The 16931-nt window shown below is 34.0% G+C and overlaps 1 protein-coding gene across 1 annotated transcript in view; it reads right to left on the bottom strand.

Moving 5' to 3' along the window:
• Window positions 1-16931, bottom strand: part of LOC149780603 (uncharacterized) — a 100650-nt gene that overhangs the window by 16663 nt on the left and 67056 nt on the right. The window contains exons 10-13 of the mRNA XM_089937723.1: window positions 16719-16892; window positions 15114-15181; window positions 14292-14334; window positions 13844-13916 (exon numbers count right to left, since the gene is read on the bottom strand). Of these exons, the coding sequence (XP_089793849.1) occupies window positions 13844-13916; window positions 14292-14334; window positions 15114-15181; window positions 16719-16892 (358 nt within the window). The remainder of the gene's footprint in view (window positions 1-13843; window positions 13917-14291; window positions 14335-15113; window positions 15182-16718; window positions 16893-16931) is intronic.

The raw sequence follows: 16931 nt of genomic DNA, 5'->3' as shown, positions 1-16931 counted from the left end.
CTTGATTTATACAGAGTTTATTTTATAACATAAAGTCCCATATGTAGTTAATTATGATTTTATCTATATTATTGAGTATTATATTACTTATATTGGTGGACTTCATTATATAGTTAAGGTTTACGTACATGCATGTTTTGGCCACTTGGGCCGTTCCATTAGACATAGCGGCGTAAGTGCCCAGATATCAACATTCCGTTTTATCTCGCTTTCCATTTTTTTTACAGTTATCCTTCTCTCGTTTTTCCCAAAGCAAACCCCAAGTGTTTTAACGGTATCTTTAAATACATGGGCTGGTATGGTTGAATGCCTACCACGCCAGTTACCTATCTCTAGTATTTCCGTTTTGTCCTGATTTATTTTAGATCCCGACGCTTGTCCAAATTTTTCATATTCCTTTATTAGGTGCACAAAGGATTTCGGATCATCTAAGAAGTTGGTGCAATCATCTGCATGTTGTAACATTTTCACTTCATCTGTAATATTTGGAACTTTTATACCTTTAATTTCCTTGTTTAGTTTTATGCTGATACTTAGCATTTCGATTGCTATTACATATAATAGCATAGATAGTGGGCACCCTTGCCGCACTGATCTTTTTATGTCAAACTTTTCTGTCATTGCTCCGTTATTTTGTACTCTGGATGTTATATTAGTATATAGTATTTTAGTCCATTTTCGGAAAGTTTCTCCGAAACCAAGTTTTTCTAAGACTTTCTGTATATAGTTGTGCTCAATTCTATCAAAGGCTTTTTCCTGATCAAAAAGTGCCATGGCAGCTTTTTGTCCCTTGTTATGTAAATAATCTATTATTGCAGTTATGTTTAAAATGTTGCTTTTTATAACCCTATTTTTTGGCCCACATGTTTGGTTTATATTAATTATGTCCCCTATCCCCTTTTTTAGCCTATTACTTAAAATTCTACTCAAAATCTTGTAGTCTGTGTTAAGGAGGGAGATGGGCCTCCAGTTTTTCAGATCTTCTCTGTCCCCTTTTCCTTTATATATTAAAATAATGATTCCTTCTTTCATTGTTCCTGACATTTCCTTATTTTTTAAAAGTATATTATTGTACAACCATTCGAGAATGGGCAACAACTCTCCACAAAATGTCATATAGAATTCTGCAGAGAGTCCATCTCCTCCCGGTGATTTTCCCTTATTCATGGTCTTTATACTTTCTAGAATTTCTTCTTGTGTGATAAAGTCATCACAAAGTTTTTTAAAGTCATGGTTAATTTTCTCACAGGGAATTTTTTCTAAATAATCATCTATTTTACTCCCTGCTATATTTTGTGATTCATAAAGTGTGGCATAATAGTTTTTAATATGTTTCATAATTTCCCCTTTTTCTGTTGTTGTTGTTGTTGTTGTTGTGTTTATTTTTATTTTATCTAAAGTTTTATCTCCCCCCATTCTTTTATATAGCCCCTCTGCTTTTTTATATATCCCCGTATATTTTCCTGCCCTAATTTCCCTACCCCTGCTTTCTATTTTATTTATCTCCTCCAATCTGTTTTTTTAAATTAGTCTCTATATCATTAGTGTTTGGTTTTTGCATTTGGTGTCTAATCGCTTCCCTTTCCATTTTTAGTTTCTTACTTTTTATATTACAGCGTTCTATAGCTAATTTTTAAATTTAACTTTTAATTTTTCCCATTCCAACATTATATCTATATTTTCCCTACTTTTAAGTTCTTCTATCTCCTGTTTGGTATTTTGTATAAAATCTGTATCTTTTAGGATCGAATTGTTTAACATCCACCTTCCTTGCCCCCATTTTATTCTATTTTTAATTGTTATAGTCATGTTTATAAGTTTGTGGTCAGATATTTTAAAATCGGTTATATTAGTTTCTCTGTGTATATTTATATTCCAATTATTGCAATAAAATTTATCTAAACGACTTCCTTTATTTATTTTATAGTCATAGGTAAACTGTTTCCTTAATAAATTTTGTACTCTATAAACATCTATCAATTTGTACTTTTTAATAAAATATTCCATTTCTGGTTTAATTCTAATGTCATTTGGTGCCAGGTTTCCCTCCCTATCTATATTTTCTCCCACCCAATTAAAATCACCTCCTATAATAAGATTTCCTGTAGCATATTTCTCTATATATTTAGTTAAATGTTCTAAAAAGACTTTCTTTTGTTCCCTGTTTGCCGGCATATATATATTAATTATGTGTATTTCTTCAATTATAATATGTATCATCCTACCATTAAAAACCCCTTCTACTTCTACTCTGTCCCATGATAATCCTCTTTTATTTTTAATTAAAGTTGCAACTTTGCTTTAGAGCGCACAAAAAGTAAGTCTGCTCTCCTCGATGACCTGGATAATGCTAGTTACAATGGCCAAAAGATTGAGACGTTAAAGAGAAGCCACTGACAGTTGTTACCTTGTTTGTACTGCACTGAGCACGTCGATTACTCTCTAAAGCAAACATGGCTATTTATCTAAACGTCACTTGCAAACGGTCTGTAAAGAATCGCACGCTTAGATTAGATAAATTTAACGTTGTTTTTCCAGTTGTGTATGGACCGGATGTTTTGATAACGTGAAAAACAGACTGGTTCAAACGATCCGCGTCACTTCAACTCAAACCACATCGACTACGCCGGAATAAGGTAAATTATCTTCAACTGAGAAACGTATCGGCGGCAATGCCTCCTGGGTCGATTGCCCTCAGTGCCTTGGCAATTGACAAGACTTAGTTTTTCAAAACAACCTTACCGTCTTAACGACTACACCAGCAGGGTGCTAATGTACATCTAACCATGTTTAGATTACACCTATTATATTTACTTCTGTAACATTTATTTATGACAGAAGCAGCCGTTATCTGGAAGGCGTCGTTAGAAATATAAAGCCTAGTGAATGAGCACGAATTTGACACCGTAATATGAGGCGCCGTAGCGGATAAAAGCTAGTCCAATGAGACCGTTGCCATTGAAATTTTCACGTCATATGATCTGAATTCCAATTTCAAAAATGCTTGTCCTTAAAGTTACATTTTCTAGGTCGAGATCTTAGATTGTATCTGTTGAACTGAACAGTACTAGTTGAAGATTATATTTTCAATGTCGAGGTTTTAGATTGTGTCGTTTGAATTACACGGGAATTTTTATGATCCATTAATATATATATATATATATATATATATATATATATATATATATATATATATATATATATATATATATATATATATATATATATATATATATATATATATATTAATATTACAATAACCAGCCAAAAACTATCAGACCATTTCATGGTCAATATGGACCTAAAAACGAAAAAGAAAGAGAAAAATCGGGGCCAGGACTATGGAAACTAAATAATAAAATTGTAAATGACAATGAATATGTAGAAGGAATAAAAAAGAAAAGAAACTGAAACCTTCAAAAATGAAGAAAATATTAGTATAATAAATTATTGGGATGTTTTAAAAAACATAATAAAAAGAATATCTATTCAGTACTCAAACAGAAGGCGGAAAAACAGAAAAAAGACAAACACGAACTCAAATTAGAACTAAGCAAAACAACAAAAACGACGATGAAAAAACGACTGACAGACAAAATTAAAATCATTAAAGAAGACGAAAATCAGGGGAGAAAAATAAGGGCTGGAGAATTTACAGTGATCTACAACAAGGAAAAAAAAAGACGGATATAAACGATAAGAATTTAGAAAAGCGGGTGGGGTGATAAATTTTCAAACAAAATCAAAATAAACAATGTAACCGATACTGTAAAAGAAGATATCCTAAATAATATTTCCCAATATTATAAAGAACTATACACAACACAGAATATAGACTTCAGCACAATCGACAGCTACTTAAAAAATGTCGACTGTGAGATGACATCAACAGTACAGTACATAGAGACCAATGTGATGACGTCATCTCAGATGAAGAAATCACAAAGAGTATAGCTACACTCACTAAAAAGAAATCGCCAGGGAAAGATGGACTCACTGTGGAATTCTACCAAAAGTTTCACGGTGGACTAACGCCGATCTTAAACGCTTTGTATAATAATATATTTTTAAGTAAAAATAAAATGACTAAATCTATGCGGGAGGGGGTTATTACAATTATATACAAAGGGAAAGGGTATAGAGACGAGATTAAAAACTGGAGCCCATTATCACTTTTAAACACGGACTATAAGATTTTAAGTATGATTTTAACAAATAGAGTAAAGGGTGGGATAAACAAAATAATTAATGTAAATCAAACTTGTGGGGGAAAAGGGAGGGATATACAAAACAATATTTTAAACATTAAAACTATAACTGACTACATAAATGAAACTGGTACGAAGGGAGCTATAGTACTCTTCGACCAAGAGAAAGCTTTCGACCGATTAAAACAAAACTATATAAAGAATGTATTTAAAAAAATTGGTTTCGGACCCAGCTTCCAGAAATGGACCGAAATCCTATACACTGGGATAACTTCATGTGCACAGGTAAACGGGAAATGCACGAAAGAATTTGAAATACAACGATCAGTGAGACAAGGATGTCCACTATCAATGCTATTATACGTAATGGTAATAGAAATGCTAAGTCACAAGATACGAAACAACCTAAAATTACAAGGCATACAAATACCAAGCCTTAAAAAAGAATTAAAAATGCTCCAACATGCAGATGATTGCACCAGCTTTATAAGAGAGGGGAAATGCTATAAGCGTCTAGTAGAAGAATTTGGAAAATTTGGTAAAGCGTCGAGTTCCCAAATAAACCACGACAAGACCGAAATTTTAAAAATAGGTAACTGGAGGGGAAACCACCCTGGATTACCCCTACTCAGACACACGGTAAAGGCTCTAGGGGTTTACTTTGGTAAAAAAAGAAGTTGTAGAAAACTATAAACATATTATCAACAAAATAAGAACAATGTGAAAAGCTGGGCCATGGCGCCATTATGTATCATGGAGCGGGCCCAAGTGGCTAAGACTTATTTATACTCAAATATTAACTATATACTTAAATCCATAGATATGATAATAAAATGTTTAAAAACATAGACAATGAAATAATAGATTATATATGGAATCATAAAATGCATAATATATAAAAGATACATTATATAGGGCCAAAAGTAGATGGGGCTTGGGGTTGCCGAGCCCCCCTACTACTAAAATTAATTAACATAATCAATAGTTTTAAAAAAATTACAATCAGACCCTGCTACAGCGTGGGAAGCATTGTACAGCTACTGGTTCGGCTTCACCTTGAGAAACCGACCAGAGATATACAAAAATAACAAAATAATAAACAAATTCGAAGTACAACGCAAATTTAAACATAAAAGAGAACTAATTTTAAAATATATGGACAAAAAACAGACTTATGAAAAACAGAAATAAGCAAAAGTCATGCTTGGATTAGGGATGAGGTAACCAAAAACATAAGATGTAGAGTACAGCAGGACAAGTGGGGGTAAATTGGACAAAACTTTGGAAAAATTGGGGAAAAATAAGATCTCTCAAAACACAAAGTATAATTTTTAAATACCAGCTAACAGGCGAAGAAGCAATCAAACGTCGTATGATCAGGATAATGCCGAAATGCCTTTTATGTAAAGCAGAGAACTTCACCAAACTACATACGATTGCCCAATGTGATAAAACTAAACATAATAAGATAATGTTAATAATGGAAATTTGCCAAAAAATAAAAGTATAACAAAATAACATTTTATTCATAGATGTAGACTAATAAAACAAAATCGTTCTAAAAAATATAGACTATATAGTAACTACGATGATATCATGTGGACAGGAGATAAAGATTTTTAAATAAGATACGTGGTACAAATAAGGATATTAACCACTATACGAACTCAGTACGTTTTACGACGAACATATACTTACCGTCAGGCTGATATAACGCAATTTATATTGGAATTGTGAGAGAGAGGGGAAGGGAGGAATTACAGACCGATGTCATACCCATACCCCCACCTCTCAACCCACAACAGCCATATTTCAAAGACAATTTTAAATTATAATTCCAATATTAAAAAAAAACATATAACTTTTTTTAAAAAAAGAGAAAAAGAAAGAAAGAATTCTTTAATTTAAAATTTTTGGTAAATGTATTTTTTTATTAATTTTTTTTTCTAGAGAGAAAATTCTAAAGACATATCTAATAAGGGATACAGGGAAACTATATGGGGAAGTAAAAGGCGATGACATCATGGGGCTAAGTCACATGGCGCTACGAGAAGTGGACAGGCTCATGAAAGAGTCTTTGAAAACACCCCATGTAGAACATAAACAGACAAAACAGTGACACAAATACATACTGGATAACACTTGCTTTAAAACCCTACTAACTTCTTCTATATCTTAAAAACCATACAGCTCTCGCACTTTATGTTTGACCACTACACAATAATGTGGTCTCATAAACAATTTTGGGTCTTTCAATAAAGAATAATCAGATAAACTAAACAAAGGAGGCCTAACTCGACCCATGAAAAACACATAGAGAATAAAGAAGTGTGGACCTTGGATTGAGCGTAACCTACCTATCAGCATCCTTAAAAACTATTACGAGGAACGACACACTTTATCACTCGAATAATAAAATAGGAATTTTTTAAAACAAAATCTAAATAGTACGCCGTTCCATCATCAAAATTCGAAAACCATCAAACAAATTAAAAGATTAAATATAACATATCATAACGGATCTTAAATTCAAATTAGGAAGAAATGCAACTTTGAAAGATATTTGATCTATACTTGCTGTCTCAAACATACAGAAAATATAGGATACACACAATATAGCACCACTACATATATCAAACACTGAGACCTAGGCGACCTTTAGCAAAGGTCACAAAAATTTCAAGGGAAGGAATTTCGAGCAAGGTGAGGGAAACCATGCTCGGACAAACAACTCTTTAGATAACACTAAGGAAACATAAATACCACATCAAAAATGCTAAAAACTAAATTTCTGATATAAAATTTTGTTTTTAAATAAAACATACAACACGTATGAGGGGGAAACACACAAACATAAAATACTTTATTTTTTTTTGGGGGGGGGCAACTGTCTGGTGCCCCCTCCCCCCCATAAAAAAGAATTACACGGCGGTGGTTGAAACTTCAATGTCATACGTCGAGAATTCCTAATTTACGTACTGATTCAAAGAGTTTGTGTTGAAAGTTCCATTTCATATGTTGAGTTTTTAGATTGTATCTGTTGAATTACACATCGATGGTGGGACATTTTATTGTGCTTGTCACAAATGTTATTTTTAGATAGTGAAATGATGTGCTGATTTTACAAGTAACATTGAACAATGTCTACTTTAGCAATTCAAAATAATATCTTGGGGACGGGGCACCAGAAAGATGCCCCCCCCCCACACACACACACCTAGCCAAAGAAGTGGAAATTGTTTATGTATTGGTTTATCCCCCAAAGGTGTGTTGTATGTGTTATTTTTATAAAAAGAATTTTGAAATGAAATATTTTTTAAAATTAGAAATGTTTTGTTGGGGTATTTCTAAGAAGTCACTAGTGCATATATAGGGTTGTTCATCCGAGAATGGTTTCTATCACCTTCTCGGAGTTCCTTCCCTTGTTCTTTATAGTTGACCTTTGCTAGGTGTCACCTATGTCCCATGTGTGCTATATGTATATGCTATATGGTATGATTGCTTTATATGTTTCTATGTTGGGACAGCAATTATCAAATTCAAGTACCCAGTTGTCCTATCTTTTCCTATGAGTATTGTTCTCAGTAGGAGATTTATAAAAAAAAATTGTGAATTTTGGCGAGTCAGCTATGTGCTATTATATAAATTAAAACCTTAGTGGTTTAGATGTGTGCTATTTTGTGTTCGCTCTCGCATTTTATCGTGAGATTAACTGTGCTCGGTGTGGGGTCCATACTTTGTTTAATTAATTGTATTTCTCCCATCTCGAGTAGGTTATCTTTTATTTATTTAGTTACCAAAGTTTCAAAAATATATATATATATATATATATATATATATATATATATATATATATATATATATATATATATATATATATATATAAGGAAACAAAAGTGAGGTTTGTGAAGAAAAAAGAAGATTCCTATATATGGGGTTAAAGGGCTTTCGTTCCCCACTGGGGGGTATGCAGTAAATACGGGAGCTGTACTGGTGTTAGTATTTCTAGAGAGATAAAATCTTTGTTTCTTTGATTTGCAAGTATCGATCTCACCTATGGGGTTATTTTCCCGACTCTTCCGTGGGCCTGTTCACTTGGCGTAGCGCCATGTGACATAACCCCACGGCGTCATTATCTCGTACTTTCCCCATATGTGGTCCCTGTCCCCCCTTGTTTAGAACCAAATAATTTTCACAGAAATTGTATATAGAAAACCTAAAATTTTTGACAGGCTACTATAAGAATTCAAAAAGTTTAAACATTTGCCGGGGGGGGGGGCTATGTCCCTTTGGGGTAACTATCCACTGGGGATAGTATATCATTGCCCCATCCCCATCCCCTTTTTACCCCCTGTACCTGTCTACCGATTAATATTATTTGGCCGCAGGCCCTCATTGTTGTGACAATATAATCGGTTATCGCATATAGTGTTCTTTTATTAAAGTTGCCATCTGAATATAAAATGTTTTGTTTTCTTAATTATCGTACTTATTTATTTCTGCTATGGCTTTTATTATATTATCCTTGGATTTTTCACATTGTATCATAGCGTGTATTTTGGTGAAGGGTGTCCTTTTTTGCACAGTGGACATTTAGGCGGTACTCTGACCATGTACCGTCTCACTGCAACCTCTCCCGTCAACCATGCATCATGCATGTATTTGAAGCAGAGTCTTTGAATGTTTAGGGAGCCTAATTTGACCCAGTGCCCCCATGCTCTGTTCCAGTTTATGTTTATGTTTTCTTTATCTCCTTTACTTTTTAAATTCTTTGTAATGTCTTCTCTTACCCAACTGTATGTTAATTTTTCCTCTAGATCCCAAAGATCTTTTTTGTCCCTGTATTTTAGTAATAGTTCTTTAATATTTCTGAATTTTCTGGGTATTTATAATTTCTTGGTAAGTTTATTATTTTTATATATATCCATTCTGTTTCTTAATGTAAATCCATACCAGTATATGTAAATTCCTTCCCATGGTGACAGGGGTTATACTTGTATCCTTTTAAATCTCTTTAAAATATTTGAAACTTTTAGTAGTTTGGGGCTAGGTAGTGCTAGCCCCCCCCCCCCCTTTCTCTGGCCCTATATAAAGTTTCTTTATTGATATAATGCATCTTAAAATTCCAAATAAAATATATTATTTTATTATATATTGTATTTAGTGTCGCATTGCTAATATCTGTAGATTTTAAGATATAGTTAGTATTAGCATACATATACGTTTTTGCCACTTGGGCTCGTTCCATAAGGCATAATGGCGTTAGTGCCCAGATGTTCACATTTTTTTCAATCGCTTCTTTCATTCTTTTTACATTTTTCCTTTTCATCGCCTGCTCCAAAATAGATTCCCAATGCTTTGACCTTTTCTCTGATTAAGTGTGTGTGTGGGAGGGGGGGGGGATCCTGGGTGATTTCCCCTCCAGGTTCCTATTTTTAGGATGTCAGTTTTGTCATGATTGATAAGGGATCCTGACGCTTTTCCAAATTTTTCAAATTCCTTGATCAGGTGTTTAAAGGAATTTTGATCCCTTATAAAGTTGGTGCAATCATCAGCGTGTTGCATCATTTTTACTTCTTCTTTAATATTTGGAACTTTTATACCTTCAATATCTTTGTTTAGTTGAATTCTTATACTTAGAATTTCAATTGCTATTACGTATAATGGCATAGATAGTGAGCAATCTTGCCTCATCGATCTTTTGATATCAAATTTACCTGTCTTTGCTCCATTTACCTGCACTGTTGAAGTTATTTTATTGTACAGGACTTTAGTCCATTTCTGGAAAAAATTTCCAAATCCAAATTTTTTAGCACGTTTTGTATATTGTTAAGTTCCAATATGTCAAAAGCTTTTTCCTGATGAAAAAGTACCATCGCAGCTAGGGCCCGAGTGGCCGAATGGTCTAAAGCGCTCACCGTTCCAGATCACTGCCATCTCACCTCTGTCTGCGTGGGTTCGAGTCCAAGGCTCGGCTAGCATGGGTACGTGGGAAAGCCTGCCAGTAGCTTCTCGTGGGTCGGTGGTTCTTTCCTGGGTTTTCCAGGGTTTTTCCTCCACCAGTTATACTGGCCGCCATGTATAGCCTATCATGTGCTGAAAAATGGCGTTAAACCCTAGAACAACAACAATAACAACAATCGCAGCTTTTTGTCCGCTTTCGTTTATGTATTCTATAATTGTTTAAATGCTCAATATATTGTTTTGAATGTCTCTGCCCTTCACTCCACATGTCAGATTTTTATTTATAATTTTTCCCATTCCATTCTTAATTCTTCCCGCTAGTACTTTACTTAATATTTTATAATCCATATTTAGGAGGGAGATGGGCCTCCGTTTTTTTCAAAATCTTCCCTATCTCCTTTCCCTTTATATATTAGAGGTATAATCCCTTCCCTCATACTTTCTGTAATTGTATCATCTCTAAGTAAAATGTTGTTATACAACCATTCTAATATGGGCGATAACTCCCCAAAGAATTTCATATAGAAATCAGTGGTGAGTCCATCTCCACCTGGGGATTTTCCTTTAGTGAGAATTTAGATACTTCTCACAATTTCTTCTTGCGAGACGAAATCATCACATAAGTCTGTATGTTATGTTGATATCATCTCGCACTGAATTTCTTGTAGATATTCCTCTATTGTACCATCTACAATTTCCTGTGATGTATATAAGTGTCACCATCCTGGTGTTTTTTGTTCATCTCCTTGTATATCCGTCACGTCAATGTTTGGTAAGGAGTTTACTGTGTCAGTTTCCTCCTCATTGTTGATGTTTCCGTTATTTCCGTCCTTTTCTTTCTCTGCTCTGATTTTTTCAATCAAGGTTAGTATCTCTTCTTGTGGTTATATCATCTGGGAAATTGCCGATGCAGCAGCTTTACTCGCATACGTGGCTGTATTGGATGCTACAGGCTGTATTGTTGGACCGGGGCAGGGGCACTCTCTAGGTCCATGCCCTGTTTCGAAACATCGTGGGCATTTCCGGTCCTGCTCTGATCCCCTATACCAACTCATTAGTCTAAATCCAAGTACATAGAAGAACATTGAATTTTTGGGGGGGATCTTCTCTATCTACGTAAATCAGTCCAGACTTTATTGGTGCGAAACCCCATATGGTAGCCATTTTATGGGTGATAACCTTGGCGTGAAATTTTTTCTCTATTTTCCTCAATACTTCTTCAGTTGTGACTTCGAGTGGTAGGCCTATGATGTGGACTTCTGTTGCCCAGGGCTCAAGTTCACGCACGAAAGGTTCTGTTTTCCGTACCGTCGCTGTCAGTCCCTTTATCTCAATAGACGTCATTTCCAGTAAAGGGGTTGGGTGCCTAGTGTAAATCACATATTTGTTGAACCCCCCGTTTTGTAACCCATCTATTTTGCCAATATCGATGCCTATTGTATGTAATGCCATAAGGGTTTCTCCTTGTTTTGGCACTGATGCTGCATTACCAAAGTCAAGTGTCTGACACCCTTGTGGGTGGCACACTATTAACTTCCTGTCTTCTACTCTAGTGTGAAACAACTGATTTAATTTTGACCTTTTCGGTACCGCTCTAGCAGGCATTGTTTCAGTTTCAACGTAACCCATCATAAGTAATTGAGCAGTAATCACACAAATACAGGTCGCACACCACTAATGTTAATTTTATATTTAAGAAATCTATACCGATCCCAAAACTAGGCGGTCACGCCCTAACAAATTTGTTCCCAAGGTATTAGCTAATCTCTTACTACAGATATTACCTACAATCCTAATCAGGAATGAAGGTCATTAATACAACAATGGAATATTTCAAACAATAATACAATTTGTGCAGCGTTTCCCAGCCGGGATACGAGCACAACAAAGAAACATATAATGAAAACAATAAATAAAGCAAGAAATATCAATTAGTCTACACATTTCTTACCACTACTCTATCAAGTTTGCTTTGTTCGTGCCAATGTAACAACACACTACTTCTCAACAAAGAGTATAAGAATGGCGCGTTGCCGGCGATATAACATACTCTTTTTTTCTAATTATCGCCTGGTTGAAGATTGGATGTCCAACGTCGAGTTTTTAGACTGTATCTTCTGAATAACACGTTTGTTGTTGACATTTTGATGTCATATGTCGAGAGTGTCAATTTAACATGTTGAATCACATTGATTGTGCTGAAAGTTCCATTTCGTATGTTGATTTTTAGACTGTATCTGCTGAGTTACACAGCTTTGGTTGGACATTTTATTGTGCTTGTCAGAAATGTTATCTTTATATAGTGAAATGATGTGTTGGTGTTACAAGTAACATAACACAATGTCTACTTTAGCAATTCAAAATAATATCGAGCATTAAGATACATCATTCGTGCATTCAGTTATGAGGCGCCATTGCATTTCATGCATTTACAGCTTGAAAGTTAGCATTCAAAGGTCAAGAATTACTATGAATTTCTTCGCTAGAGGTCGCTGTCGTGAACGGGCCGCGTTATGTTGTAAACAATGAGGCCGCTTCTCATTGCTGTGAAATTCAACAGATGAAATCTAAATACTTGCCATGTGAAATTTAACTTTCATCACAAACAGTTACATACAACGTGTGAATTAGGGATTCTCGACACATGACATTGAAATTTGAACCACCGCTGTGTAATTCAAAATAGACACTGTAAAACGTCAACATAGGAAATAAGACTTGAAAAACTACCGCTGTATAATTAAACATATAAAATCTAAACTCTCGATCAAAAAATGGAACTTTAACCCAAAGCCCTGACAATATTCTCGGGATGAAACTTGTTGCTCTGAGTTTCTACCGCATTAGTAGACTCTGCACTGGACAGCTTTCACCTTGTTTTAAATGTTTGGAGAGCGTTCAGTTAATAGCTGAAAATATATGCTCGAGGAACTGTTTAACTGCCCTCCATTTAACAGTAGTATCGCTGAGATGTGCCACATTACAAATGTTGTTATTCGGACAACATGTACTTAAACGTACGTTACGAAATAAAACACAACAAAGGATACAGCTTTTGTAATTCTGAGTGCTGAACCGTACATCTATATATAGATTTCCATCTGACAGAAGACGGGATTCAGCTAATGGACGTCATACTGTTAAGAAAGGTTAATGCTTCCAATGGAATATATTGCTCCTTCTATTACGCTAGAGGTGAGGAATCCCGAGACAGACAGACAGACATACCAAGACACAGACAGACAGAACGAAAGAGACGGAGAGAAAATATTCCATGTGACGCATAATTGGTTGAACTCATCCTAACGTTTGAAACAAATACTTTCATCAGGTGTAATCATGTGAATTTTGTTTAATTTCAGCGCTTATATGTGTTTATTGCTTGTCTTGATTCTGTTTTGTAATTGTAATTGATAAAGACTCAGTGGGAGTCGATTGCGTCTAGGCTACCTAGAATCTACCTTTGCTCTATTGGTTGTCAGTGAGTTGCATTTGTATTATCAATCCTTGAAACACGCGATCCCTTGCAATATGTGTGTGTGTGTGTGTGTGTGTGTGTGTGTGTGTGTGTGTGTAATTAATATACAAAAATGAATATGCTAATTGTTCCACATCATTACAACTATTACGTCAAGGTTTTCATCAAATCTAACCATGATATATTTACTTACCCAAAAGTTTGAGCATCTCTTTCTCGCCGGACTGCATAGGGAAGACGTACAGGAAGGTGTAAAAAAAATCATTCTGAAAAGATCAAAACAATGGCATGGGCAAAACACTTTCTGGTAGAAAGGTCGGTATGTACATTGACAGATCAGTGGATACACAGCTATATACTATTTATTATTATTATTATTATTATTATTATTAATTATTATTATTATTATTACTATTACTGTAATAGTCTAAAAGTCCATGCTGAATACTGCAACTGTTATGTGATTAGATCAAGATCTTAAAAATCTTTCATGGGACTATTTTAGATGGATATAAAATAATATACAACGGCTGACACGCTTTCAGAATAAACACACACACACAAACAAACACAAGCACACACACACACACGAGAGTAATTTTAATAGTGTATCTGACAAGAAACTACCCATAATTCCTTACCTTAATCACCCCGATGACCGAGTTTCGAATGGTTACTGTGCCACTATCAGCAAGAAAAAATTATATTATGATTAGGTTAATATGTAATGTCAAGTGTAGTGTTGGTTAGTGTAATACGAAACCGTATATGCAGTACTAGTATAGCAGAGTGTGACGTGTTGTGCTGCGTTTTGGAGTGGTATATTTTATACCGAAAAATATTGGCCGTTTTATTGTTACCTTTTTAGTAATATATAATATAATATAATATAATATAATATAATATAATATAATATAATATAATACATAATCTGAATTGCAGAGCAGTACAGTGAGCAATAGTACGCTTTATAATAATGTATATTCATCAGGTAAAGAGGCCACCGATGAAAACTTCATTCTACCTTATACCAAGTACATCCTGCCGGAAGAAGGATCACTTGTATGATTTTGTTTAGTTTAATCCGCTTGTGCATCCCTTTGCTACTGTAAATTTATAATACAGGCAAATGAGAACCATTTACCTCAAGCGATTTTGTTTTTCTCTTACAAATCCTTAGTGACAGTCCATTCAATACTTAAATTCAGATTATATATAACATTCCTATTATGTTAAGCAATATTTGAAATGTAAAAACAACAATAACAGTTCGTCCCGCAAACAATAAGGTAGAAGTTGATTTGTCTGAATCCATGTAATGATAAACAAAATTCTACGCAAAGTATCAAAAATAATATGATAAATTGTAAAACTAATTTAACAATTTAAATTTCTACACAAAATTTTAATGTATGCTAGGAATTACATCGTCATTGTAAAACGGTGTAATTTAAAGTACATACCCCAGATTCAAAAGCTTTGCATTTATTTTGATATTGTTGACACCGAGTTGAACTGGAAACTGGAGATTCTATAATGAAATCAACATACGGATCTAGTCATAAACCAATAGCAAAAAAAAAAAAAATAGACTATTCTGTAAACTTACCAATTAGTTTAACTATCAAAGTTATAAAACAAAAACGTAAGAACGACTAACAGATTTATGAATTGAATAAAAAATAATCCTAAACATTTATATTCAAGTCCAAAAGAATCAAAAGTTCCGAATGAATTTCAGATCCTCAAATGTACGTATCACAATGGCATTGTCCAGAACTGTTCTGATTAATTCAGAATTTTCCCAGAGTAATGTCCTAGTTAAACGAGCACTATGTAATTCTAATGAACAATCTTAGCAACTGTCTCCTCCCGAATTATCTAAACAAAAAAAATATAAATTTATTTATAGACTGATTTTAACATATGAAACAAAAATCCGAAAAAGTGATGAACCCAAAAAAGGAATGAATTGATTGTTCAGTTCTCTTCTTATAATACCCTCAAGAGTATATTAAAAAGAGAGAGAGAGAGAGAGAGAGAGAGAGAGAGAGAGAGAGAGAGAAATTAATAACGGCGCAAATTCGAAAGGATTTCCCAACCTTTTGGGCTAAGCAAGCTCTCAAACTCATCGTCAGGGGAGACATCAAATATACAAAACAAACACTTAATAGAATCTCTACGATAAACCCTGGATTCCTACATGTTAGAATCATCACTAGCAGCAGTTTATAGCATTATATATATATATATATATATATATATATATATATATATATATATATATATATATATATATATATATATATATATATATATATATATATATATATATATATATATATATATATATATATATATAGAATACAAATCAGACGGCAAATAATAGTCCTTTCAAGTGCACTTTCTCCAGCGAAGGACCATTGACAAGGAATAGTGCAAAACTAGTATCTAACTAGTATGTGCGCTTTCGACTCTAACTGAGTCTTTTCCAAAGGTACATACAAAACATAGACGACACAACCGCACCCCACCCTCGAAAAACCATTGTGGTTGCAAAAACTTTAAATGACCTTTCTACAGGAATTTTTTTAATAAGATTTGCTATGTTTCAACTAGTTTACTTCAACTTGATGCGGATGCTGAAAAATATTTTAGATGGACCTAGAAATCTATCGGTCATGTCATTGATTAAACGTTTCTTTCATCCACTTCTCTTGTCTGGTCTATGTATGTATGTTTAGATTTTCTAAGCTATTAAAACACTATTAACTCGCCAATCTAATGTCGATCTAGGGATCAGTCTACCTATGTATATATAGACTGATTAATCAATCAATCTCCCTTGTACGAACTCTTCCTCCCATCCTTATCTACATCAGCTACACATTTTAGTTCTTTTCTGCTACATATCAACACTATAAACTGACCAATGCAGCATATATAATTTACTCTAACAATCAATTAGCAAAGCTATATATACTCTTTGCTTTCTTTCTTTCAATATATGTATATAAACATTAAAATAAAAAATATAGATAAAGAATGTGTACATGGAGTCCTATTACCATATCAATACTGAATATATTCAACGTTGTGTTTTTTTCCTTGGATGCCATAGTTGCTGTTATGTCCAAAGAAAGATTCAGAAATACAGAAACCGATTTGCTGTTGATCGTAGTCCACACCATCAATTTTGTAGGTATCACACCGATTGCTGAATTAGGAAAGACCTTGGCAATCTGCGAAAAAACAAAATCTCTGTTAATTTCCATGTTTTT

This window comes from Sinohyriopsis cumingii, chromosome 16 (genome assembly GCF_028554795.1).
Source record: "Sinohyriopsis cumingii isolate HCF-2022 chromosome 16, ASM2855479v2, whole genome shotgun sequence".
Classification (NCBI taxonomy): Eukaryota; Metazoa; Mollusca; class Bivalvia; order Unionida; family Unionidae; genus Sinohyriopsis; species Sinohyriopsis cumingii.
Note: the sequence above shows the minus strand (reverse complement) of the source record. Positions and strands in the feature narration are given on the sequence as shown.